The following is a 19,987-nucleotide window of genomic DNA, read 5'->3' on the forward strand; positions in this document are numbered from 1 at the left end:
GCCAAATATGACAGTGAACAGGAGCCAGAAAAACATGGTTTGTTTGACAGTTTTTCTGAAACTGCTTAGTTCTCTTGCATGAGTTATCTGATCCAAAATATCAAGTGTATAAATAACCAGAGTCTGGATGAAAGAAATAGTTCCAATGGCTAATTTAAATGAGAAAAAAAAAAGATACAACCATTTTGCCTGATTCTGAACTACAGTAACACTGTTTTAGCCGATGTGGCTTACTGGTTAAAATTTTGGTATAAACTGGATGAAAAACTGTCCCCTTTCAATACTGTCATGGGCATGACCATGGCACACATTTTTTATGCCGGATCATTGAGAGTGTCACTAGCCATCAGCCCACTTATATTGTGTGCTCCAAATTTTAAATGAAAGAGACAGAATTCCTAATTTCTATGCCTATGTCAACCCTGTGAACACAGTAATGCAAACTTACTTTTATACTCAGAATTTCATGTTTGATCATTTGTGAAACACAGCTGTTGGATTCTAATACTCTGACCAAATTCTTTTAGATATTCCACATGTGGAGAGGGAAATGTTTCACATCAAAATAAAATTTAAAATATTTGATGTTACATTGACTATCAATTTAGAAGAGCAATGTATGGAATTCACTCTACAAGTGCAATACAGCAATTGTAATACGCAGTTAGATCACAGTACAAACGCGATTCCCATTACTGGTCTTTATATACCCACTATCACAGCATTGGGCCTCCCCAGTTAACAGGGAGGAATGCATGGGTTGAAGCCAGCTCAGGCCTGTTGCTCTCTTCAAAATTCTTTTGCTGTTTGTCTTTTTTTTTTTTTTTTTTTTTTTTTTTAATTTTTTAATACTTTGAGCAACATACTCACACCTAAACCCACACACTATGCTCATCTGGAGAATTCAGGGAAACATTCACACTTCTAAAATGAACTCAGGAATAAACATTTACATCACTAGTTGACTGTTGATAGTTGTTTATCTAAAACAAAGGCCACCCTCCAGTCCCCATTTTGATGAGATAGTCAGCTTATTTGCAACAGCTGTAGTCAGTAACACCCTTCATTATTCCCTGAGCTTCATAGGCACTTTGCTCTTGCCCATATGCACTGAGCCTCCCTCCACTGTAGGGTTTTAATCACAGTCACAGCCTATTCCTGTGGTTTTCCTCAGTCACAACAGCTCCTGAGGTCTAGTCATTGGGGTATGATAATGGGTTTTCATTAAGAAATAAATGATAATTTCTTCCAATGTTACAGAGATAAAATGAAATGTGTGATTGAAGTATACCCTGAAGACAGAAATGAAGAAGCATACAATAATTATTTCCGTAAAAATCCAAAATTTTAAAATCTCATTATTTCAGGAGGCCCTTTACGTGGGATTTTCTGTAAATTTAAAGATTAACAAATAGCATCCTCAGCCTTTGAATAAGAGGTGGGGATCATCTAGATTTTTTATATAATTTGCAGAAATTGTATGTATTTTATGTACAGAAATATATAACCTACCTGTTTAGAGAGGTCTTCAATAAACTTGATATGCCAAACACTGGTCGACAAGAGGAGACTGTTGGTAGTGTTTAGATTTCTCTCTGGTAGGCTTGAAATTTGCTCCATTGAACCCAATCTAAGGCTGGAACTGGGAGTGGTTCTCTGCGTGAAGTGGAAGGATGTTAGCCTGGTAACTGCTTCTGAAATCAGAATTTGGTCTGCACGCTTTGCATTTCAAATTACACTGCAGAGCTCATACAGGCCTTCTCAAAACAGCGAGGCAGATATGCTTCACTGTGTGCCCTGCAGTCCTGGCGTCCTAATCATCTGTATCGGGGAAGTTTGTGGGGTGCTCTGTAAAGTCTTCTTTGCCTTTGCAGTGGGGTTTTCTCACTGTGGAAACCAAAGGCTGAGGTGGAGGAGTGATATGTACTCAGGTCTTGCCTTGATACAACAGGACATGGTCAGAGACTTGTGCCTGCCAGCAGGAGGTGTTCTGAATCTCACTGTGTAGAAATGCCCACTGAGATCTACTTACACAAATTTGTGGGTATTTACTGAATATTTTTGTCTATTTACTGAATATTTTCTTTACTTGTTTGCATCTCAGCAACATTTATTTAAACTTTTGGAATAAATAAATACATAATGCCTGTACAGATTTTACAAGAAAAAAGTTGGACGCCCCCCTGCCCCCCCCCCCCCCCCCCCCCCCAATACTACACTGAAAGAGGTATGTAGCAGTGTGCTGTGAACTACCCTACCCAGCTTGCTTAGTAAGGAGGCAGCAGGCCAGTGCTAGGAGCTAAAGGAGTAGCATAAATGTATTTGGAACTCCTCTAGGACGAGGTGGCAGTGGTGGTGGGTACAAGTATTAATAGGTGGTTGAGGAACTGTTGTCTTGAAACTGGCTGTGGTAGCACCAGGAGCCAGCCTTAGAGGCAAGACCTCTTGATTTGGTAAAGATGGGAGCTCCATCTCCAGAGTAAGCTAGAAATTCAAGCTACCAGAGGAGCAGACTGGCAAACTGGCAGAAGCTTTTCAAACCCTTCCCATGTGCTGAAGTTTCATTGCAACAGAACCTTTACCAGGGTATATTTTGATTTTGATGAACTGGCAAATTCTAATGAATTTTTCCAATCAGTTTTCATTTTAAGCTCTGAGTCTTATTCAATAAGCCTGCTGGGCTGAAATCTGTTTTCTTTTAGAACCTTCTGAATGCTGTTATGCCTAAATCCTATCTAATCCACTGTATTTGGTGCCATAATAATACTGATGTGAAACAAATGTTATGTGCCATTCACAGGAAAATGTAGAAGGTGAAAACTGTGACCTCTGTAAACCTGGATTCTACAACCTGCAAGAAAGAAATCCTCAGGGCTGCACAGAGTGTTTCTGCTTTGGAGTTTCTGATGTCTGTGACAGCCTAACATGGCCCATCAGTCAGGTATTATATGTTACCTCCATGACCTAATATTCTTTCCTCAGGCAGCTGCAAAACATACTGTATTTCTCTTTGACATGCACCCAAGTTAATTCTAAATTCTGGCGTGTGTTTTTGTACAGAGGAATAGACTTTCAATATCATTTGGCAGCTCTGAGGTGGTCAACATGCCTTCTCAGTGCAGGCTTTGGCCCCGCTGGTTTGCAGTAATACCAGAAGCATTGGCTAGCAGAGTCTGTGATTAAAGAAAAAAATAATATATATATATACACACACATATTTGTTTTCTGACCTCATGCTGTTAAAATTTCCTTGTATATTGAAGAAATTATGCTAATTTTGTTGGGAGGATGAAAATCAACCTTGCTGTGTTTGTATTCCTGTCTCTTACAGGGACCGAGACAGTCCTAGTCTTATCATATGATGAAGTGCCCCATTTGTGTGTATTGGACTGGGTTAATAAAAGTGTTATAGATTCACCAGTTTAAATGAATATCTAGGGATCAGTTAAGTTTAGTGACTGCTTTTTCAGTGACACCAGGCCTGACTGTTAATTTCTTGCATTATTTCTTGCAGATAACACACATGACTGGATGGCTTGTTACTGATCTGTATAACGCAAGGGGTGTGCAACCTCAGCAAAGTCAATTGGATGGTCCCCATCAAATAAGCATCAACAACACTGAGGCTGTGAAAGTGCTGAAACATACTTACTATTGGTCAGCGCCTGAGCCATATTTAGGAAATAAAGTGAGTTCTTAGAAAGAGTCAAAACAATTCATTTCCCTATTTTAATCATACTGTATTGCTCTAATAAATTTTTTGTACATAAACAGTATATATATTTCTGCTTACCAAAATATTTACTTACTGGGATGTTAATATACCTTAAATTCACCTCTGTGTCCCTAGAACTCTATTTTTAAATCTTTCCTGTATGACATAAAGTTTTGTCTTTCAGTTTAATGCTTTCTTACTGTGCACTGAAACCTTCACAGTTGCTTTGTCTGTTCTTTGATTAGCTTATGGAAAGTAATTAGAATATGAATATGTTTGGAATATATACACAACTTCCGTAACTACGAAGTACACATAAAACTTGGTATTACCAGACTTCTCAACCTGTCTCTGTTCTTCAAATTGTAGTGTTCCTGGCTAGATGTCCCCAGTTTTTCCCCTTCTTGCTCTCTCTTTGATCTCACTCTTCTCCCCAATTTCTTCTCAGCCTATCTTTGATGACACAATATAATCTCCCTCTTTTTCTTGACTGTTACTAGCTTTCTTGCTCACATTCCCTATACTCATGGCTCCCAACCCAAAGCTGATGCCCTTCACATCTTGTTCAGTACAGTTGACAGGACCATTATATTCTTCTTGCTCATCTTCCATTTCAAATTTATTAGTTTCCAACTGACTGGTCTTAATTTTTGCCCCGGTCTTAATTTTTGTGAGCTCTGAGTCCCTTTTTATTTTATTTTATTTTATTTTATTTTATTCTATTTTATTTTATTTTATTTTAATTTTATTTTATCCAAGAGAATCATGGAATAATTGAGAAGAGACATGGAGGTCATCTTGTCTAATCCCTCATCTCAAGCAGGGTCACCTAGAGCAGTTTGCCAAGGAACCATGTCCAGATGGCTTTTGAATACTTCCAAGGAGGGATACTGTACTAACTCTGGGCAACTTGTGCCAGTATTTATAGTCACCTGCACAGTAAAGTGCACAGGAACCTCCTGTGTTCCAGTTTGTATCCATTGTCTCTTGTCCTGTCACGGCACCACTGAAAAGAGCCTGGCTCTGATTTTCTTTGCACCCTCTGTTTAGATATTTATACACATCGAGATCCCCTCTGAGCCTGGGCTAAACACTCAGAGTACTTGCAGTCTTTCCTCGTGTGAAAGGTGCTCCAGTCCCTTTATTATCTTCGTGGTCCTTTACCAGAATCTTTCTGGTATGTCTGTGTCTCTCTTGCGCTGGCAAGCCCCAAACTGGACACAGTACTCTAGGTGTGGCCTCACCAGTTCTGAGTAGAGGCGACCTTGCAACCTCACTTTAATTTTTTTCAGTCCAGCCTCTTTGCTCCTGCAGCCCCTGTTCTTAGTACAGTGACTGGCTAAATGAACACAGGATTCAGAAGTGTAACTTTAGGGGGAGTAGTTTTTGCGCAGGGGAATGTTCACTCAAATTCTGATCTCTCATCCATTTAATGTAGGTATAACTGTTGATACAACTCTTTCATTTACTTTGAAGTAGTCAGCAGCAGATGTGGGGCTAAGGAGCCTGAAAGGTGGGAGATGGAATGTGAATAACTCCCACCACGTGCTCTGCCCTTTGGCTAGGATGGTAGCATAAACCCTACTGTTTGTTGAAAGTCCTGTGGGTGTTTCACTGAATGAGGGCACTTATCTGAATCATCTGTAGAGCCTTCAGCTAGGTTTCCCCACCTGCACAGTAACAAGTCAGCACTTGTGCCTGTGCTGGTAGGCGCACAGCATGTTAAATTTTCCCTGGAAAGTGTTGTTTGTAAACCAATGTATCCCTTTAATTTGGGACAAACACATTATTTTGTCTCGTGCCTCTTCTTTGTGTTGATTGGAGGTTATTTTGTTGTTAAGGCTTTCTTTTTTACTATTTCAGCTCACAGCTTTTGGTGGAGACTTGAAGTATACAGTGTCTTACGACATTCCAATGGAGAGTGTGGACAGTGATATAGTATCTAGCGTGGATGTCATCATTCAGGTAGATTGTTTTCAGCTGGCTACTACTGAAACATTATTAGGAATCTATGGATAGGTTAAAAAAGAAGAAAAGTGAAATAGTATTTCTATCATAGTAGTTTTAAATTCCTTGTTAAATCTCAGTTTTAAATCCCTTTTTAAAAGTCACTGCCAATATTTCCTTGCTAATCAATTCTCTAATTTTCTGTTCTGTTTCTCTGAAATTGTAGGTATATAATACTATTTTTAAATAATAAAATACTACACACTATCCTCTGTGAAAATGTGAGGTGATAATTACTAAATGAACCAAGTTGTGTTTACAAAAGTAACTACAATAAGCAGGAATGATTTATATTCATAAAACGGATGAATATTCTTGCTGATTACTTTTTTTTTTAGCGTTATATTGCAGTTTAAAAGTAAGACTCTAAATGAAATCCAGACATCTCCAAAAAGCATTATTTTGTAATATATACTTAGCAATAGAACCAAAGCAGAAAAGAGATTGTTTTGCAGAATTGATTTCTGAATTTTAATTTAGTTCTTTTTTCCAAAAGAAAAGCATGTGTTTCTGAAGTCTCTAAACCAAAAGAGAATGAGATTGCAATCTTCTTGAATACATGGAAAATTCAGACCTTTAATTTATTTTTTCCTACTGCAAGAAATCTGCTTTGTTTCTTTTCTATGTTATCTGGATGTATATATGACACTAAATGTAATAGATAAGTAAAATTTGCATGCAAATTTAAAAATGTTTTCTCTGTCTTTCACATTCAGGGCAATGGGCAGATTTTGAGCACAAGAGCAGCAGGCTTGTCATTACAGCCATATGAGGAGTACTCTAATTCAGTGAGATTCGTGTCGGAGAATTTTATAGACTTCAATACAAAAAAAGCTATAGACCGGGAAAGACTGATGACTGTTCTAGTAAACGTGACTCATCTTCTGATTAGGGCCAACTACAACATTGCCAAAAAAGCTGTTTACAGGTGAGGGAGAGAAAATACTCAAATTTATCTATATACTTCTACTACTATTGTGTATGTGAAGCACTGTTTGTACTGTCAGTATTCCTAAAGTTTTGCATTAATAATTTCTAGAAGAAAACAATTTTAATTGATTTTTTTTTCATGACTGTTATTGACTACAAAATACGTTCATGTGGAATGTGCAGAAAGGAGCATTTGGTTGTGAAGCAGGATCATTGTTTTCTGCTTTAAAAGAATACTGCCTAAAAGCCTTATTACAATGACAGATTTGTTAGAAGGAAATCTCTCTTAAACTCTCACCGGTGTGCTTATTTTGGTGTGTGGCGAGTTAATCCATCATTGTTGATTATTGATAACCTGCCAGTAAAGATCCTGACTGTAATTTCTTTAAATGTTACCATAGATGTTACTGATGGTCCTCTATAAGGGAGTGTTTAATAGGAAAATTGGGCTGGGATGGAGTAGCTGGTCATTCATAGTCTCAGGTCAGCATTAGCAGTGTCTTTATAAGTCATTTCAAATCTGTCTATTCTCCAAGTTATACAGGAATAAAGTCTTATGATCTCAAGGGAATCAGTTCAATGATTCATCATTTATTTAATTACTTCCCTTAGCCTTTCTTCTTGTTCCCTACTTTGGTAGCATTTTATGTCAACAACATTGGGCTTCATAGTTAAGCACAAATTTGCTTTGTGCCCTTGAGGAGTGATGATATTTATGTCCATTTAGGATATAAGGTTCATCTTTCCGGAATGATTGTAAAGATTCATTTAAATAATTTTACCTATGGCTGAGAAAATTGTCCCTGCTGCAAAATGCCATTTCACCTTGTTGTTTTGCTTTGTTGTGTTGTATGCACCAGCAACGAACTGGTGCTGTTTCTCACTGCTTACCCTCCTGCAACATACGTCTAGTTTAGACATGATGCAGTAAAGCTGTCTTATCACAGGACTGCAAGAGAAGGCTGCACCACCAATATACCTCTAGTATCATGACAGAGGGGGAAGTTTTTAATTAAACCTCACCACAGGAGAAGTCACCAAGACAACGGGAGTAACAATAATGATAACAGGATGAGGGTATATTTACTTCCAGCTGAGAACTGCAAACGCAGTGATAAAACTACCGTCACAATATTTTACAACTGAAATTTTTTTTTGCCTTTTCCTCAGCTGTTGCTTCTAGGGAGCATTACTCAGTGGTATGACTCCCATAGAACCAAACAGTTAAAATCAAATTTTAGGAAACAAATGATATGATGTTTTCATGCTTAATCCTAGGCTGGACTCTGTAACCCTGGATACTGCAAGTGCAAATGTTATAGATCTTTCTTCAGCACCAGATGTGGAATTCTGTGAATGTCCTCAAGGTTACACAGGAATATCCTGTGAGGTAACCTCTCCTAATGTTCCGTATATGTAAAATGATCTTTCTGAAAGGACCTAGGTTTTAGAGAAGCTGCCTTTAATTACACTGCCATAAGACTATATGATCTGTGGTTAAATTCTGTGTACTGTACTGTACACAATGCTGTAGATGTTTTCTTCCAAATATACTAGATGAGGTTTTAAACTTATTTCTTGAGTTCTGTTTGATGGCACTAAAAGATGATGATAGACTTTACAGCATTAGTGTTATGGAAGGAGTAGCTGTAAAAGCTTCGTGAAACTGTTTTAAGTGTCCCTGACTCATGAATAGCACTTTTCCTGGATCTGAATTGTGCAGTTTATTTCTGTTTTATGTCATTAGGTTTATGGAGGCAATAAGGAATCTTAGCAGGGAGGAATGCTAGTCTTTGGAAGATCCTACAAGGATCAGATATGTAAGGCAAGGTGGTATCTGAATAGAAGATTATGGAGGCAGAGCACCACCTGTAGAATAGTAGGAATTATTTTGACAAATAATTTCAATATGAAGCCATGTACCACAGCATCATTCGTGATTCTGCAGAGGAGGTAGACCATCTGTTTTTTATTGTCCCATAGTAAATAACTTCACATATTCAAGTTCAGAAAACTTAAGTGCCTCCGGGGTACAAAGGGATGAATCAAAGTTTCGTGGAGTTAATACATATCCCCTTCATCCAGTGCAAGCAAAAAACAACCACCAGAAAAGAGTTGTAGTGACATCAATAGACTTGAAAGAGTATTCAGTTTACCACAATGTGAACAAGTCGGTGGGTGGTCAGCAGTGGGATCTTTGAAAATGATTTGGAGTGTACTTTTAACACATGTAATGCTGCTGATGTTTCCCCATTTCTTTTCAGTCCTGTCTCCCTGGGTATTACCGTGTGGATGGAATACTATTTGGGGGTATTTGTCAACCCTGCAAATGCAATGGGCATGCAACTGAATGTGATATTCAAGGTGTTTGCTTTGTAAGTCATCCTTCTAAGTATCTGTAGAAATTAGGAGAGCATTTTAGCCTTGGGAGTCAAGTTTATGATGTATGAAAATTTAAAGCTATGGGTACAAATTTTTATTTTTTTTTGCCTTTCATTGTTTACTTCAGTATGTGTTCAGAGGCTCTGTTAAAGTGTTCTTCAATAGTTTGTTTCAGTTTACCATTTCAAGTGTGGAATAATCAGAACGAAAGAAAAAATGTTGATATATACCGACCGATAAAAATCTTAACTTTGCTTGCTCAAGATGACAGTATTACTTTTCCTGAAAGGAACAAAATTAAACAGTGTTTTGGGTGAATATACATACATGTGAATCTTCCTTGACTGACATCAGTGGAAGTTACACACTCTCTTCTGAAATTCAAAAATCACAGGAATACAATAGCTAAACACCAGTAAGAAATATATAAGATTTTTTTTTGCTGTGTTTGCAATTCACAAAATATACTTAAGTAAGGTTCTGTGATGTAAAATACATTCTAAAATGAAGGAAAAAAACAATTAGGAACTGTTATTATAACTCTTAAAAAAAAAAACCACACAAAACAAACACAATAACTCATTTTAAAAGTTCTTTTTGGTAATTTGCTTGAATTTTCATTTTGTACTGCATGCAGATTCCTGCAGAGATCCCACAAGGGATTAAAACCCATCAAAAGTAAATATAAAAAGTTTTCTGCCATGTCTCACAGGCTTGTCAACATAACACGACAGGACCTTTTTGTGAACAGTGCTTGCCTGGCTTCTATGGAAATCCATCCCAAGGAACTCCTGAGGACTGCCAGCCCTGTGCCTGTCCTCTGAGCTCTGCTGCAAACAAGTAAGCTGCTTGTTTGAGATCTTTTTTTTTTTTGCATTTGCAGCAAAATCGGAATGTGAGGTAAAGAAAAACGTTATGAAACCTGAAGGAGAAAGACAAGAATTTTTCTTTCCCTATTCATTTGAGCCTGTGTCATAGAAACATTTTTATTTTTATTTTTTTTGCTGGGTAGATGAACGAGTAAGCTAAGACAGGACAAGTGAACTGGTGTAATTTGTATACAAAGTACACAAAGAAATACTTATACCTCTCCTTGAACTTGGCAGCAACATCACAGTTATCTTTCATGTTGTTGCCGAAAACAACAGAAGGACGGAAGTGTTACATCTGAAAATGAGGCACTTGGTGCAGTGATTTGACAAATTTGCTAGAAGGAGAGACAGCTTTTTAGGAAGTGTTTTAAAATCTTCCTTTCCTTTGAAAGAAATAAAAATCAAGAAGAATTTCTGAAAGCGATAATTCTATTTCGACATACTGTGATGTGTAAAACATTGATGTTAATCTGGAAAAACTAGAAATTCTGTGGCTATATGGACAGGTGCATGGATTTTAAGAATGGGTATTAAATGTTTATAGAAGTCTTGTGTTTTTGTGCAGTAACACTAACTGTCACAAATACTGTTGATAGTTTCAGTCCCACTTGCCAGCTGAGGGAAGGAGGTGGAATTGTCTGTGACAAATGTCTTCCAGGCTATACTGGTTTCCAGTGTGAAAGGTATGTGTGGTACCTTTGGTATAGTTGTTGTTACTAATTATTCATCATGCTACCTGCTTTGAATTGTTTATACCACATGTAAAAAAGATTCCTAATAACATTTTCCTCACTTTGTCTTTGCCTGTGAGAGACTCAGTAGATAAAATTTTAATAGGAAGTACCCTCTTGAGTGGGGAGAGTATTTGACATGACTGCATTCAGGACGCAACTGGTCAGGGTACTAGATAATCTCATCTAGCTGCCCTTTTACATGAAAAGTTGGACTAGATGATCTTTCAAGGCCCCTTCCAACCTGGATCGTTCTATGATTCTGTGGTTTTTGATACAATTTTTGATCTCTGGTGCAGGTGTGCTAATGGGTACTATGGAAATCCACTCGTGCCAGGACAGTCGTGTGCTCCTTGTGAATGCAATGGCAATGTAGACCCTCAGGAAGATGGTCACTGTGATACTGTCACAGGACAGTGCCTGAAATGTGTGGGGAACACAGCAGGTCACCACTGTGAAAAGTGTGCTGACGGGTATTATGGGGATGCAGTGGTTGAGAAAAGTTGTCGTGGTAAGCTGTTGTTATTACTCTCAGAACATAAAGAACAGAAAAACAATGCGGTGTGCATGTCGCAGAATGGGTTCGGGAGATATGCACCTTTTCCAAAAGTGTTAAACTTTAAGTTGTGAGCTGCCAAGTGCAACTATGGGGTTGGTTTAGCCCGAGGAAGGAATGTATTATGCTAGGGTCTGACACTTCGTATGCCTGAAACTTACTGGCTTGCTTAATACAACCCCTCCAGTGACTTGCTATAGACATTTCTTACTTCTGAATAGTATAAATAAGGCTGGAAGAAAAAAACTTCTTACATGTATATCTTCACAGAAATGTTTTTTTTTTCTTTAAGCTTGAATGTGTAGTATGGGTATTGCTGTAGTGTATTAACATCTATAGGATATAAATAGATGAAACACACACTATGTAACAAATTTGGAATCCTGAAATAATGAATGCATATATGGAGATGTTAATATACATACATTTTTGTACAGTTTTCTTTTTTTTTTTTTTTTTTTTCCCTAAACATAAGCCTGTGAGTGCCACGTGAATGGTTCCCTTTCCAATAGTTGTCATCATGAGACAGGCTTCTGTCACTGCAAGTCAAATGTGATTGGACAAAGATGTGATAAGTGCTTGGTAAGCAAATATTTATCTGCTCCTAATATCTGTGTTTTCTTGTATCATGGTCTGCCCGTTTCTCAGCGGATACCAGCATCAATGTGAGGAGATACAAAAAGAAAGTTTTGGCTGCTTGAAAGCACGGAATATAAAGTTTATCTCACATTCTCCAAAATTTTCTGGGAATTCAAACTTGTGTTTGCTGCATAGGAAACCAAAGGCTTTTGATCAGTCTTTTTGATATTTTCATTTATGACTTTGGCACAAAAACGCGAAATTCTTGGACACCAAATTAGGTCAGAGGAGTTGGAGGGTAGGGTGGGAAGGGATGATTTTTGATAGTGCAAACAGAAATGTTACTTAATGTCAAAGAAGGAAGCTTCTGTGATCTGAGATGGACTGAGAAGTTGAAAGACCTGAGTGTACTGCTGAACCATAGAAGGTTCCTCTCCCTGTCTGAAGTGATACAGCTATAGAAAAGGTGAATATGATTTAGGATGTGTCAATGAGCTATTTACAGCAGAGATAGATAATACTAGTGTACCAGTAAAGTTTTACCTGCGTTGCTGTGTAAAATTCTTGTCAACTTTGTTCAAGAAGGATGAACTCAGGCTAGAGCAGATGCAGAAACTGGCAGCAAATAAATTTAGGGGAGGGGAGGCCTGTTCTGGAGAGATGACCAAAGGTTTGCCTGGACAGGTTTTTGTAGTTGGGAATTGTTCTGCCTCACTCTTTGCAGATGTGGAGCTATACAGTTGACTCACCGTGCTTCTGAATCAGGTTGTTGAGGCCAGTGTCACACTGCTTGACAGGGTACAGTCACATTGGCTTACTGAGAAAAACAAACAAACAAACAAAAAAACTGAATGCCACTGTCAGACCTGGAGGGGTCTTAGCACTGTGCTTCTGCAAAATGAATTCTGGGAATATCTGAAAAATGTGCTTGGTGATAATAAATACATCATGGCTGAACACCAAAAAGGGATTCAGCTAAAAGACAGGCCTGTTGCAAGAACAAATAGGTATTCACTGGTGAGACAAAACAGCAGTTTTCAGCCTTTGATAAGTATGGAACTGACTCAGAGACCAGAGCAGGAAGTCTGTGCCCAGTTACTGCCCCTGTGCCAAGCAAGCTGAATGCTTTTCAATCCACATGTACCATAGGTCACTGACATGCTCTGTTCTGCTCTTCAATACACATTCACAGGAGTCTGTGCCTGGCCAGCACAGCCCTCCTTTGTCCTCATGGAAGTCTTCAAATTAAAATAACCTCAGAGTTTTAAACATAAAGTCTCACTAATGAGATTAGAGGACCATGAGAGCATTTCAGTGTTGAGTTTTTCATCCAAATGCACACTTGCAAATGGCTGGGAACAGGGAATAGATAAGGCCAGGGAGTCCTCCCACTTCAGTCAAACAGAGCTGATCAATATTCATGCAGGTCAGGCAGCAGGGAAAGTAACTAAGAGAAAATAAGAACAGACTTGATGTTCTCAAACATATCTCCTTCTTGTCCAACAGAATGGCTATTATGGCTTGCTTACTGGACTTGGCTGTATTCCCTGCAACTGCAGTCAATTTGGCTCAGTCTCCGAGGTCTGCAGTCATCAGGGGCAGTGTCACTGTTTACCAGGCGTGGCTGGAGAAAAGTGTGATCGCTGTGCTCATGGCTTTCATTCGTTCCAGAATGGTGGCTGTACACGTAAGTTCTAATCCATGATTCTTCCAGGGTTGGTGTGGAATTTCTTTCAGCAGTGTGTTTTATCTTACACTGCAGCAAAGTTCAGTTGTTTTGATAAATATTCAAAAAAAAAAAAAAAAAAAAAAAAGGAAAATGGTTTCCTAGTGCTTTGGTTAACCTAAGGAAAAAAAATTAAGAACTACTGCTACTACAGACTTTTATCTTTTTTTTTCTTTCTGTTTAATTCTTAAAAATCTGATTTCTGCTTTGATAAGATATGCCATTGACTGTATTTTCCCATTATCACTTGGGTATGTACAGATTTTAGAGAAAAATATTAATCCAAACTGAGAACATGCCATCAAAAAAACCCCACAAATTTATCAGGTCAATAAGATACCCTTTCAACACAATATAGCCAACGGAATGCCTACCTTTTCTCCAATCTGACTTTTTTTTTTTTTTTTCACAGTATAGTAATGTGAATTCTGCAGCGAGATTATGTGATAGGATTGTGTTTCTGAACATACATACTGTGTCTTTACTAAGAATAAAAGATCCCTTAGGTACCTTTTACCATTTCAGCCTTGAAAACTTTGTAAATGTTACTAAACTAATTAAAAACCTGCTTAACTGAATTTCTTTTTAGCAAGAATAGTGTTGCGCTTCTTAAATAGACAAGTGCTTCCTGCAATAATGTTAGTTGATATAAATAAAATCATTCTTTTCCCATTAATTAATAAGAAATTCTTGAAAAGTATTCATCCCTGAGATTCTTTCACCTGTTTGAGAACGTTATCGAATCCCTGATGAGTTTTGCATCCTCTATAATAAAATTTTTCCCTACAAATTTACTTTTCTCCACAATAATTTTATTTGGCTTTGTTGACTCCCCTGTGGAAAAGCAGCGCTGCTTTTTAAACCACCAGTCAGGCTATATCAAGCAGAAATAATGGACTTTTAATAAAAAAGTGAAATGCCAGCCTGGTCATAATTTGTTTCTCAATGGTTGGGGACAGCAAGGGGTTCCTAGTGGAATGGATAAACCATACTGAATAGTTATGAAAAGTAAGATTATCAGTAGTCATGGAGTTTCTTCTATATAGTCAAAGCAAAGAAAGTTAATCATATGGTCCTATTTCTCTTGCAGCCTGTGACTGTGCTCATACTCAGAACAACTGTAACGCAGATTCTGGTCAGTGCATTTGTCCCCCTCACACTCGGGGACCAAAATGTGAATTCTGTGAAGAAAATCACTGGGGACTCTCTCCTAAACTTGGCTGCAAGGTATGGTAGGCTGTCTGAAAAGCCGTGGCTGTTCAAAGCAGTTTGCCATACGCTAATGCAAGAATTGGGCTCTTGTTACAAGGACCTCAAACTTTATTCTTTGTCTCAAAGTGTTAGTGCTAGATACTCACATTAAAAAGGGAAACACAAAAAACAACAACAAAAACACAAAACCAGACTGAAGATTATTTATTGAGGAACATTCTAAGAAAGGTGTCTTTGAAAACATTTGTCTAGAGTGTCTGTTCCAAGTAGGTGCATAGATCATAGAAAAATTCTGAAGTGTGTATTCTTAGTTGCATGAACAGTGATGCTAGAGCAGTTTTATAGCAACAATTGATAGCAAGAAACATGCTTCTCTGCTAACCAAGAACTGTTAAGAACAATGAACTTTAGCTTGTTTTGAAAGTCATTGTACACTTTTTTTCTGAGTATTTAAAATTTAAATGGTATAAGTTAGTTCATGTTTCCTGAATGGAGAAATGGTAACTCCCATTATCTCAGTTTAATGTTTGTTTAATCACTAAAACACAAACTTAGTGCAGATCTAAGGAGTAACAATCATTTACTCAACTAGGTTCACCCAGTAAATTCCTATCAGATATGGCATTGGGCCAATCTTTATTTTATAAATGCTGAGATTTTAAAAAGCCTCAGAATTACATGAATATAATGGGTAATTTTAATGGAGAAAACACAAATATAATAAATTTGACAAGGTCTGTCATTATATGTGATAAGTACCTGACAAGCATAATCATCAGCCGATTATTTTTTTTCCTCTTTCCTTCTTTAGAGTAAGGATGATAAAACAGTCCTATAAACTTGGAAGAAGGTTTGCCATCTTAGCGATTTACAGCAACTTCCTTGGCAGCCAATCTTTAAACCATTGCTTTGTCAGCTACCAGCTACTGCTATTCTTTATGTGAATGTTTTGCAAATACAGCATGCTAGTTCCTATGCCTTTCGTGTAAGGATGTGGTGGTGGTAAGCTAACACCCCTTTAAGTGTTCCTTTCACAGGGTGATTCCACAGCACTTGCCAGTGATCAAGTTTAATTAAAAGTGTAACTGCTCACCTTTGGTAATTTGCTAGCATTCCTTTAGATGACAGCTTCGCAGTAAATAATATGGAATCACTTTAAGGTATTTTAGTTACATTCCTGATGCAACAATACTGAGATCTGCAAATAGGAGTCTCGTCTCAACAGACTCTCCCCTGTGTTGGCTGGAATAGCCAACAGTGGCAACGGTTGAGATGTGGTACAAAGTCTACTGGCAAAACTGGAGAGGCTCCTGCATGTTCTTGAGATGTATGAAATGGGGAAAGAAATCCCAACGGTCTGTTTTTACAACATAGACTGCATGAGTGGGGTACTTCATGTTTCTTGCAGTTTTCTCAGTATTCAGCATCCGTTCCTGGGTGCAGTGATTGAGCAGAACTTCAGTCGTGTTCTGCTTACAACTGTTTTCAGGTCAGGTGCTGCACACATTTAATTGTACCTCAGAGTCCTTATTTATCCTTATCACATACAGTTAGTCATTATTTCTATTATTATGATGCTTAAAATAGGGTTTAGCATTCAGAATTGCTGACTTTTAATGGTACTTAGGAGCCAAAGTTGTAAACCCGTTTGGTCATAAAGCGTATTAGACTATGCACTGTACTAGCTGGTGCTGATAGAGTAAAAACTCTGCTTAATACAAATAGAGTGAACAGCAAACGTGAAGAACTCTAGAGGATAGATAAAGATGCTAATAGATATTGTGGGCCTTTGTGCAGAGTGCTTTTACAAGGTAAGGCTTTTCATCTCAAAGAAATTATGAGGAAAAAAAGAGTTGAGGAAAATGCTCACAGTCAGGTGAGGATACATGGAAAGAAATTTTTGTCTGCACCATTAGAAATAACCACAGAGAAAAATTGGACTTCAGTAACCACAGATGTGAAACTAAGACTAAAGATAACAGCCAGCCTGACTCAAAAAAAGCACAACAAATTTTAAGTACAACTACTTTGCAAATTTGTTAAAACAAGTTCATATTGCTGATTGAAACGTGGACTCTGCCAGGGATAAGTGTTCCTCTGGCATTGAACTGCACCTTCGGATTTTGTGAGATTCTCGGTTCCTGATCAATTAACAAATGAAACTTGAGCAAGATGGAAACCCTATTAATGCTCCCTGAAATCTTTCAAGAATGTTAGTATTAAGATTTTTCTATTCTATTTATAAAATTATTCTACTTCTATGTATTTCCTTCATCTAATGTTTATATCGCATTATTGTAATTTATTTGCTAAACGCAGTACTTTAAATAAGGTCTTTTGGAATTTTATCTTCTAGAACTGTTTCCTTCAACTCTTGGTTTCTTGGTTTGTTGGGAATCAACAAATCTTCTTACTTTTTACAATTCGCTGTTTACTAGCAATACAATTCTTTGTTCAAATACAAATCAAGCAATCCTATGTTTATATGGAAGTTCTTCCCTTTTATATTGTATAGTAATTGTTGACAAACATTGAGTTTTAATGGCCACTTTAAATTTACAGTCCTGTTTCTGTTGTAACAAAATTGTTTTTAAAGACTTGCTATTTATTATTTTTTCCCCCTAAGGCTTGCAACTGTAGCGACACTGGTTCAATCAGTCTCCAGTGTGATGTATTGACTGGTCAATGCCAGTGCAAAGCTGAATTTGGAGGACAAGACTGTTCCAGATGTGCATTAGGCTACAGGGACTATCCAGACTGTGTTGCCTGTGACTGTGACTTAAGTGGAACCAAAGCAGAAATGTGTGATGATATTGAAGGACTTTGTGGGTGTGAAGAAGAAACTGGCATCTGTATCTGCAAGGTAGTGAAGCATTCAGACTTTTTTGGGTCAGCACTGGGGCATTCTGATCATTTATTTCCTAAAAATCATGGAAGCTGTAGGGCTGAAAAGGACTTAGTCTGCAGCCCTCCTTTGAGACATTTCTGAGTACACCTAAATCACCCCTAATGGATTTTCCGTGCCAGTGCTAAACAGGTCTTATTATTAGTCAGCTGGGTTAAAAACTGTTGGATGAGGTTCCCAGTTAGGGCAGACACTGCTGCAGGGAGCAGCACCAGCATTACCAACATGCAATTGTTATTTCTCTTCTCAGAAATTCCTGTGACAATACTAGACAGTTTGCCTCTCCTACCTCCCTTTGTTTGGTTTTAAGTATCCAGGTAATTTTATTTTTTTATGACCGTTTGTGGTCATAAAATTATTGCAGAACAGTACTATAGTTCTCGTTTAGACAAAACTCATGGAATTGAGGTAGATGTGTGTTAAGAAGTCAGGATCAGATCCATTGTATCCTTAGTCATGAGAAATTATTTCTAACTTACTAATGCTGAATCCTTGCTAACTTTACAAAACAACTGTCCATTCGATAGAACACTGATTGCTGTCTTTCAAGTCTTTTACAGGAGTTGGCGTATTTCACGAAAACAGTCTCACTGCAGACCTAAATTCAAATTGATTGCATTTGCTAAATGTAAAATCTATGCGTTTATTCTGTGTTAAGTGAATGTCTATAACCACATTCTTACAGTACATTCAGAATCCTGTTTTTCATGACTTAGTTCTGTAAGGTGGAAATGAATGAGGGTTGAGGATGCATTTGTCTTGCTTTTTCTTTTGCTGCAAGATTTCTTTCTGCCTCACAAAGGGCAAGTACACCTTTTTTGAACAGGACAAAGCATTAGCCATGAGTTCTGGGGTAAAATTTTTGTAAACCTTATTCAATATATAAGACTGGTGCTAGAGACTTCAGTGTCACTATATTTCTCTGTATGATGTAAATGCCTTCTGATACAAGAACTATGCCATCTGAACTGTTTTCAATGACACGGTTTTTATGTTTTATTTATGACACCTTTTTGCCTTGCAAATAGCGCCAATAACAGCTCATAACTCATGGATTATTTTGGGGTTGCTATTTGAAAGGATATTTTTCTAATATACATAGAGGATTGAAAACGGATATTCTGACTCAATGAGCAAAGAAAATGTTTCTACCTCAAGTCAGGGAAATTCTATTCCTTCGTATCGTAGAGTCTAGGAATACTTTGTAGTCAGAGTTACATTTTTGAGTGTAGGTCACATTGATTGATATCATCTTGAGTTTTCTAAGACAAACTCTGAATTTAAGACATTATCTCGTAAAAAAAAGTTTATTTCTTTCTTAATTTAAAAGTATAAATTCCTTACTGTTTTGACAGTGAATCATTTCACTCTCTGTGTATAAATAGCATGTCTGCAGCTTCTTTCATTCTAGGTTTGAAAGCATTTTAAGAAGCTAATTAAATGTTAGAAAACTCCAGTGGAAAAGCTATTGTATTCTTATCCTCATTATATAAATAGAAAAAAAAAAAAAGAGGTACAGAGAAGTTTTTTCTGCTCATACAGACATGGTTTTATTACACTTAGGAACAGCATATTAATTCAGATGATAGAGCCTGCTTTTGCAAATCCAAATTATATAATAGGAAGAAACCAGTAAATGTGAAATGGAGAATTTCCACATTTTGCTTAATTTGATTATGTTGCAAGTTCAAATGTATGTTTCCTATGCTATAACCAAAGCAGTGCTTAAGAATAACTCAGGTATTATTGCTAATAATGTAGCTTGAATGGACATTGTTGTATTAAATTAAAGGAAACATTAATTACAGAAATATAATAGAATGCTTTTTTTCCTTTTTTTTTTTTTTTTTGAGATGGTATCAGATTCGGTAATAGAAAACTTACTTCAGTGCAACAAATGTATGCTCACGTAGGCCTCTCTCTCCAATCTTCTTATTAAGGACGGGATCAACACAGACTCTAGTTTTTCTAGTGTTTGTTCAAGTTGGATTTACCAGTGGAGAATTGAGCACACAAACACATGGGACTAGGTCCCCTGATTTTTATTCATCCTGAACAGCTTCTTTGGCTTTGAGCCTGTTTTTCAGATGGGGAGGGAGGGTGGGGAGACACTTTTCTGTCTTTAATGGAAAATACATAATTGCTAGTTTTAGTTAGAAATTTGAATGCATGAGTTTTGTTTGAATGTTCCATATTTTTGATAAAACATCATTATGTAATAACAGTAATAAAATCTCCTGCATAGTAAACCAGAATAGATACAATAAATGACTAGCTGTTATGTAGTTTATATAGCCACTATTTTTTCTTCTAATAAGAGCCATGTTTCATTCAGCTAGTAAAGTAACATGAGTGTGTTGCTGTGTTTTTTT

General features: G+C 37.3%; 1 protein-coding gene across 2 annotated transcripts in view; it reads left to right on the forward strand.

The window, feature by feature from the left end:
- The window catches only part of LAMA1 (laminin subunit alpha 1), a 107,316-nt gene that overhangs the window by 42,374 nt on the left and 44,955 nt on the right, over window positions 1-19,987 (forward strand). For both annotated transcript variants that reach the window (XR_010829615.1, XM_048077079.2), the window contains exons 11-23: window positions 2,801-2,941; window positions 3,515-3,688; window positions 5,579-5,680; window positions 6,439-6,650; window positions 7,931-8,042; window positions 8,917-9,027; window positions 9,747-9,874; window positions 10,503-10,589; window positions 10,937-11,148; window positions 11,669-11,775; window positions 13,279-13,459; window positions 14,589-14,725; window positions 17,337-17,573. Coding sequence is in view for 1 of the 2 variants with exons in the window: in XM_048077079.2 (XP_047933036.2) it covers window positions 2,801-2,941; window positions 3,515-3,688; window positions 5,579-5,680; window positions 6,439-6,650; window positions 7,931-8,042; window positions 8,917-9,027; window positions 9,747-9,874; window positions 10,503-10,589; window positions 10,937-11,148; window positions 11,669-11,775; window positions 13,279-13,459; window positions 14,589-14,725; window positions 17,337-17,573 (1,941 nt within the window). In the remaining variant the exon portion in view is untranslated. The remainder of the gene's footprint in view (window positions 1-2,800; window positions 2,942-3,514; window positions 3,689-5,578; window positions 5,681-6,438; window positions 6,651-7,930; window positions 8,043-8,916; window positions 9,028-9,746; window positions 9,875-10,502; window positions 10,590-10,936; window positions 11,149-11,668; window positions 11,776-13,278; window positions 13,460-14,588; window positions 14,726-17,336; window positions 17,574-19,987) is intronic.

This window comes from Anser cygnoides, chromosome 2 (genome assembly GCF_040182565.1).
Source record: "Anser cygnoides isolate HZ-2024a breed goose chromosome 2, Taihu_goose_T2T_genome, whole genome shotgun sequence".
Classification (NCBI taxonomy): domain Eukaryota; kingdom Metazoa; phylum Chordata; class Aves; order Anseriformes; family Anatidae; genus Anser; species Anser cygnoides.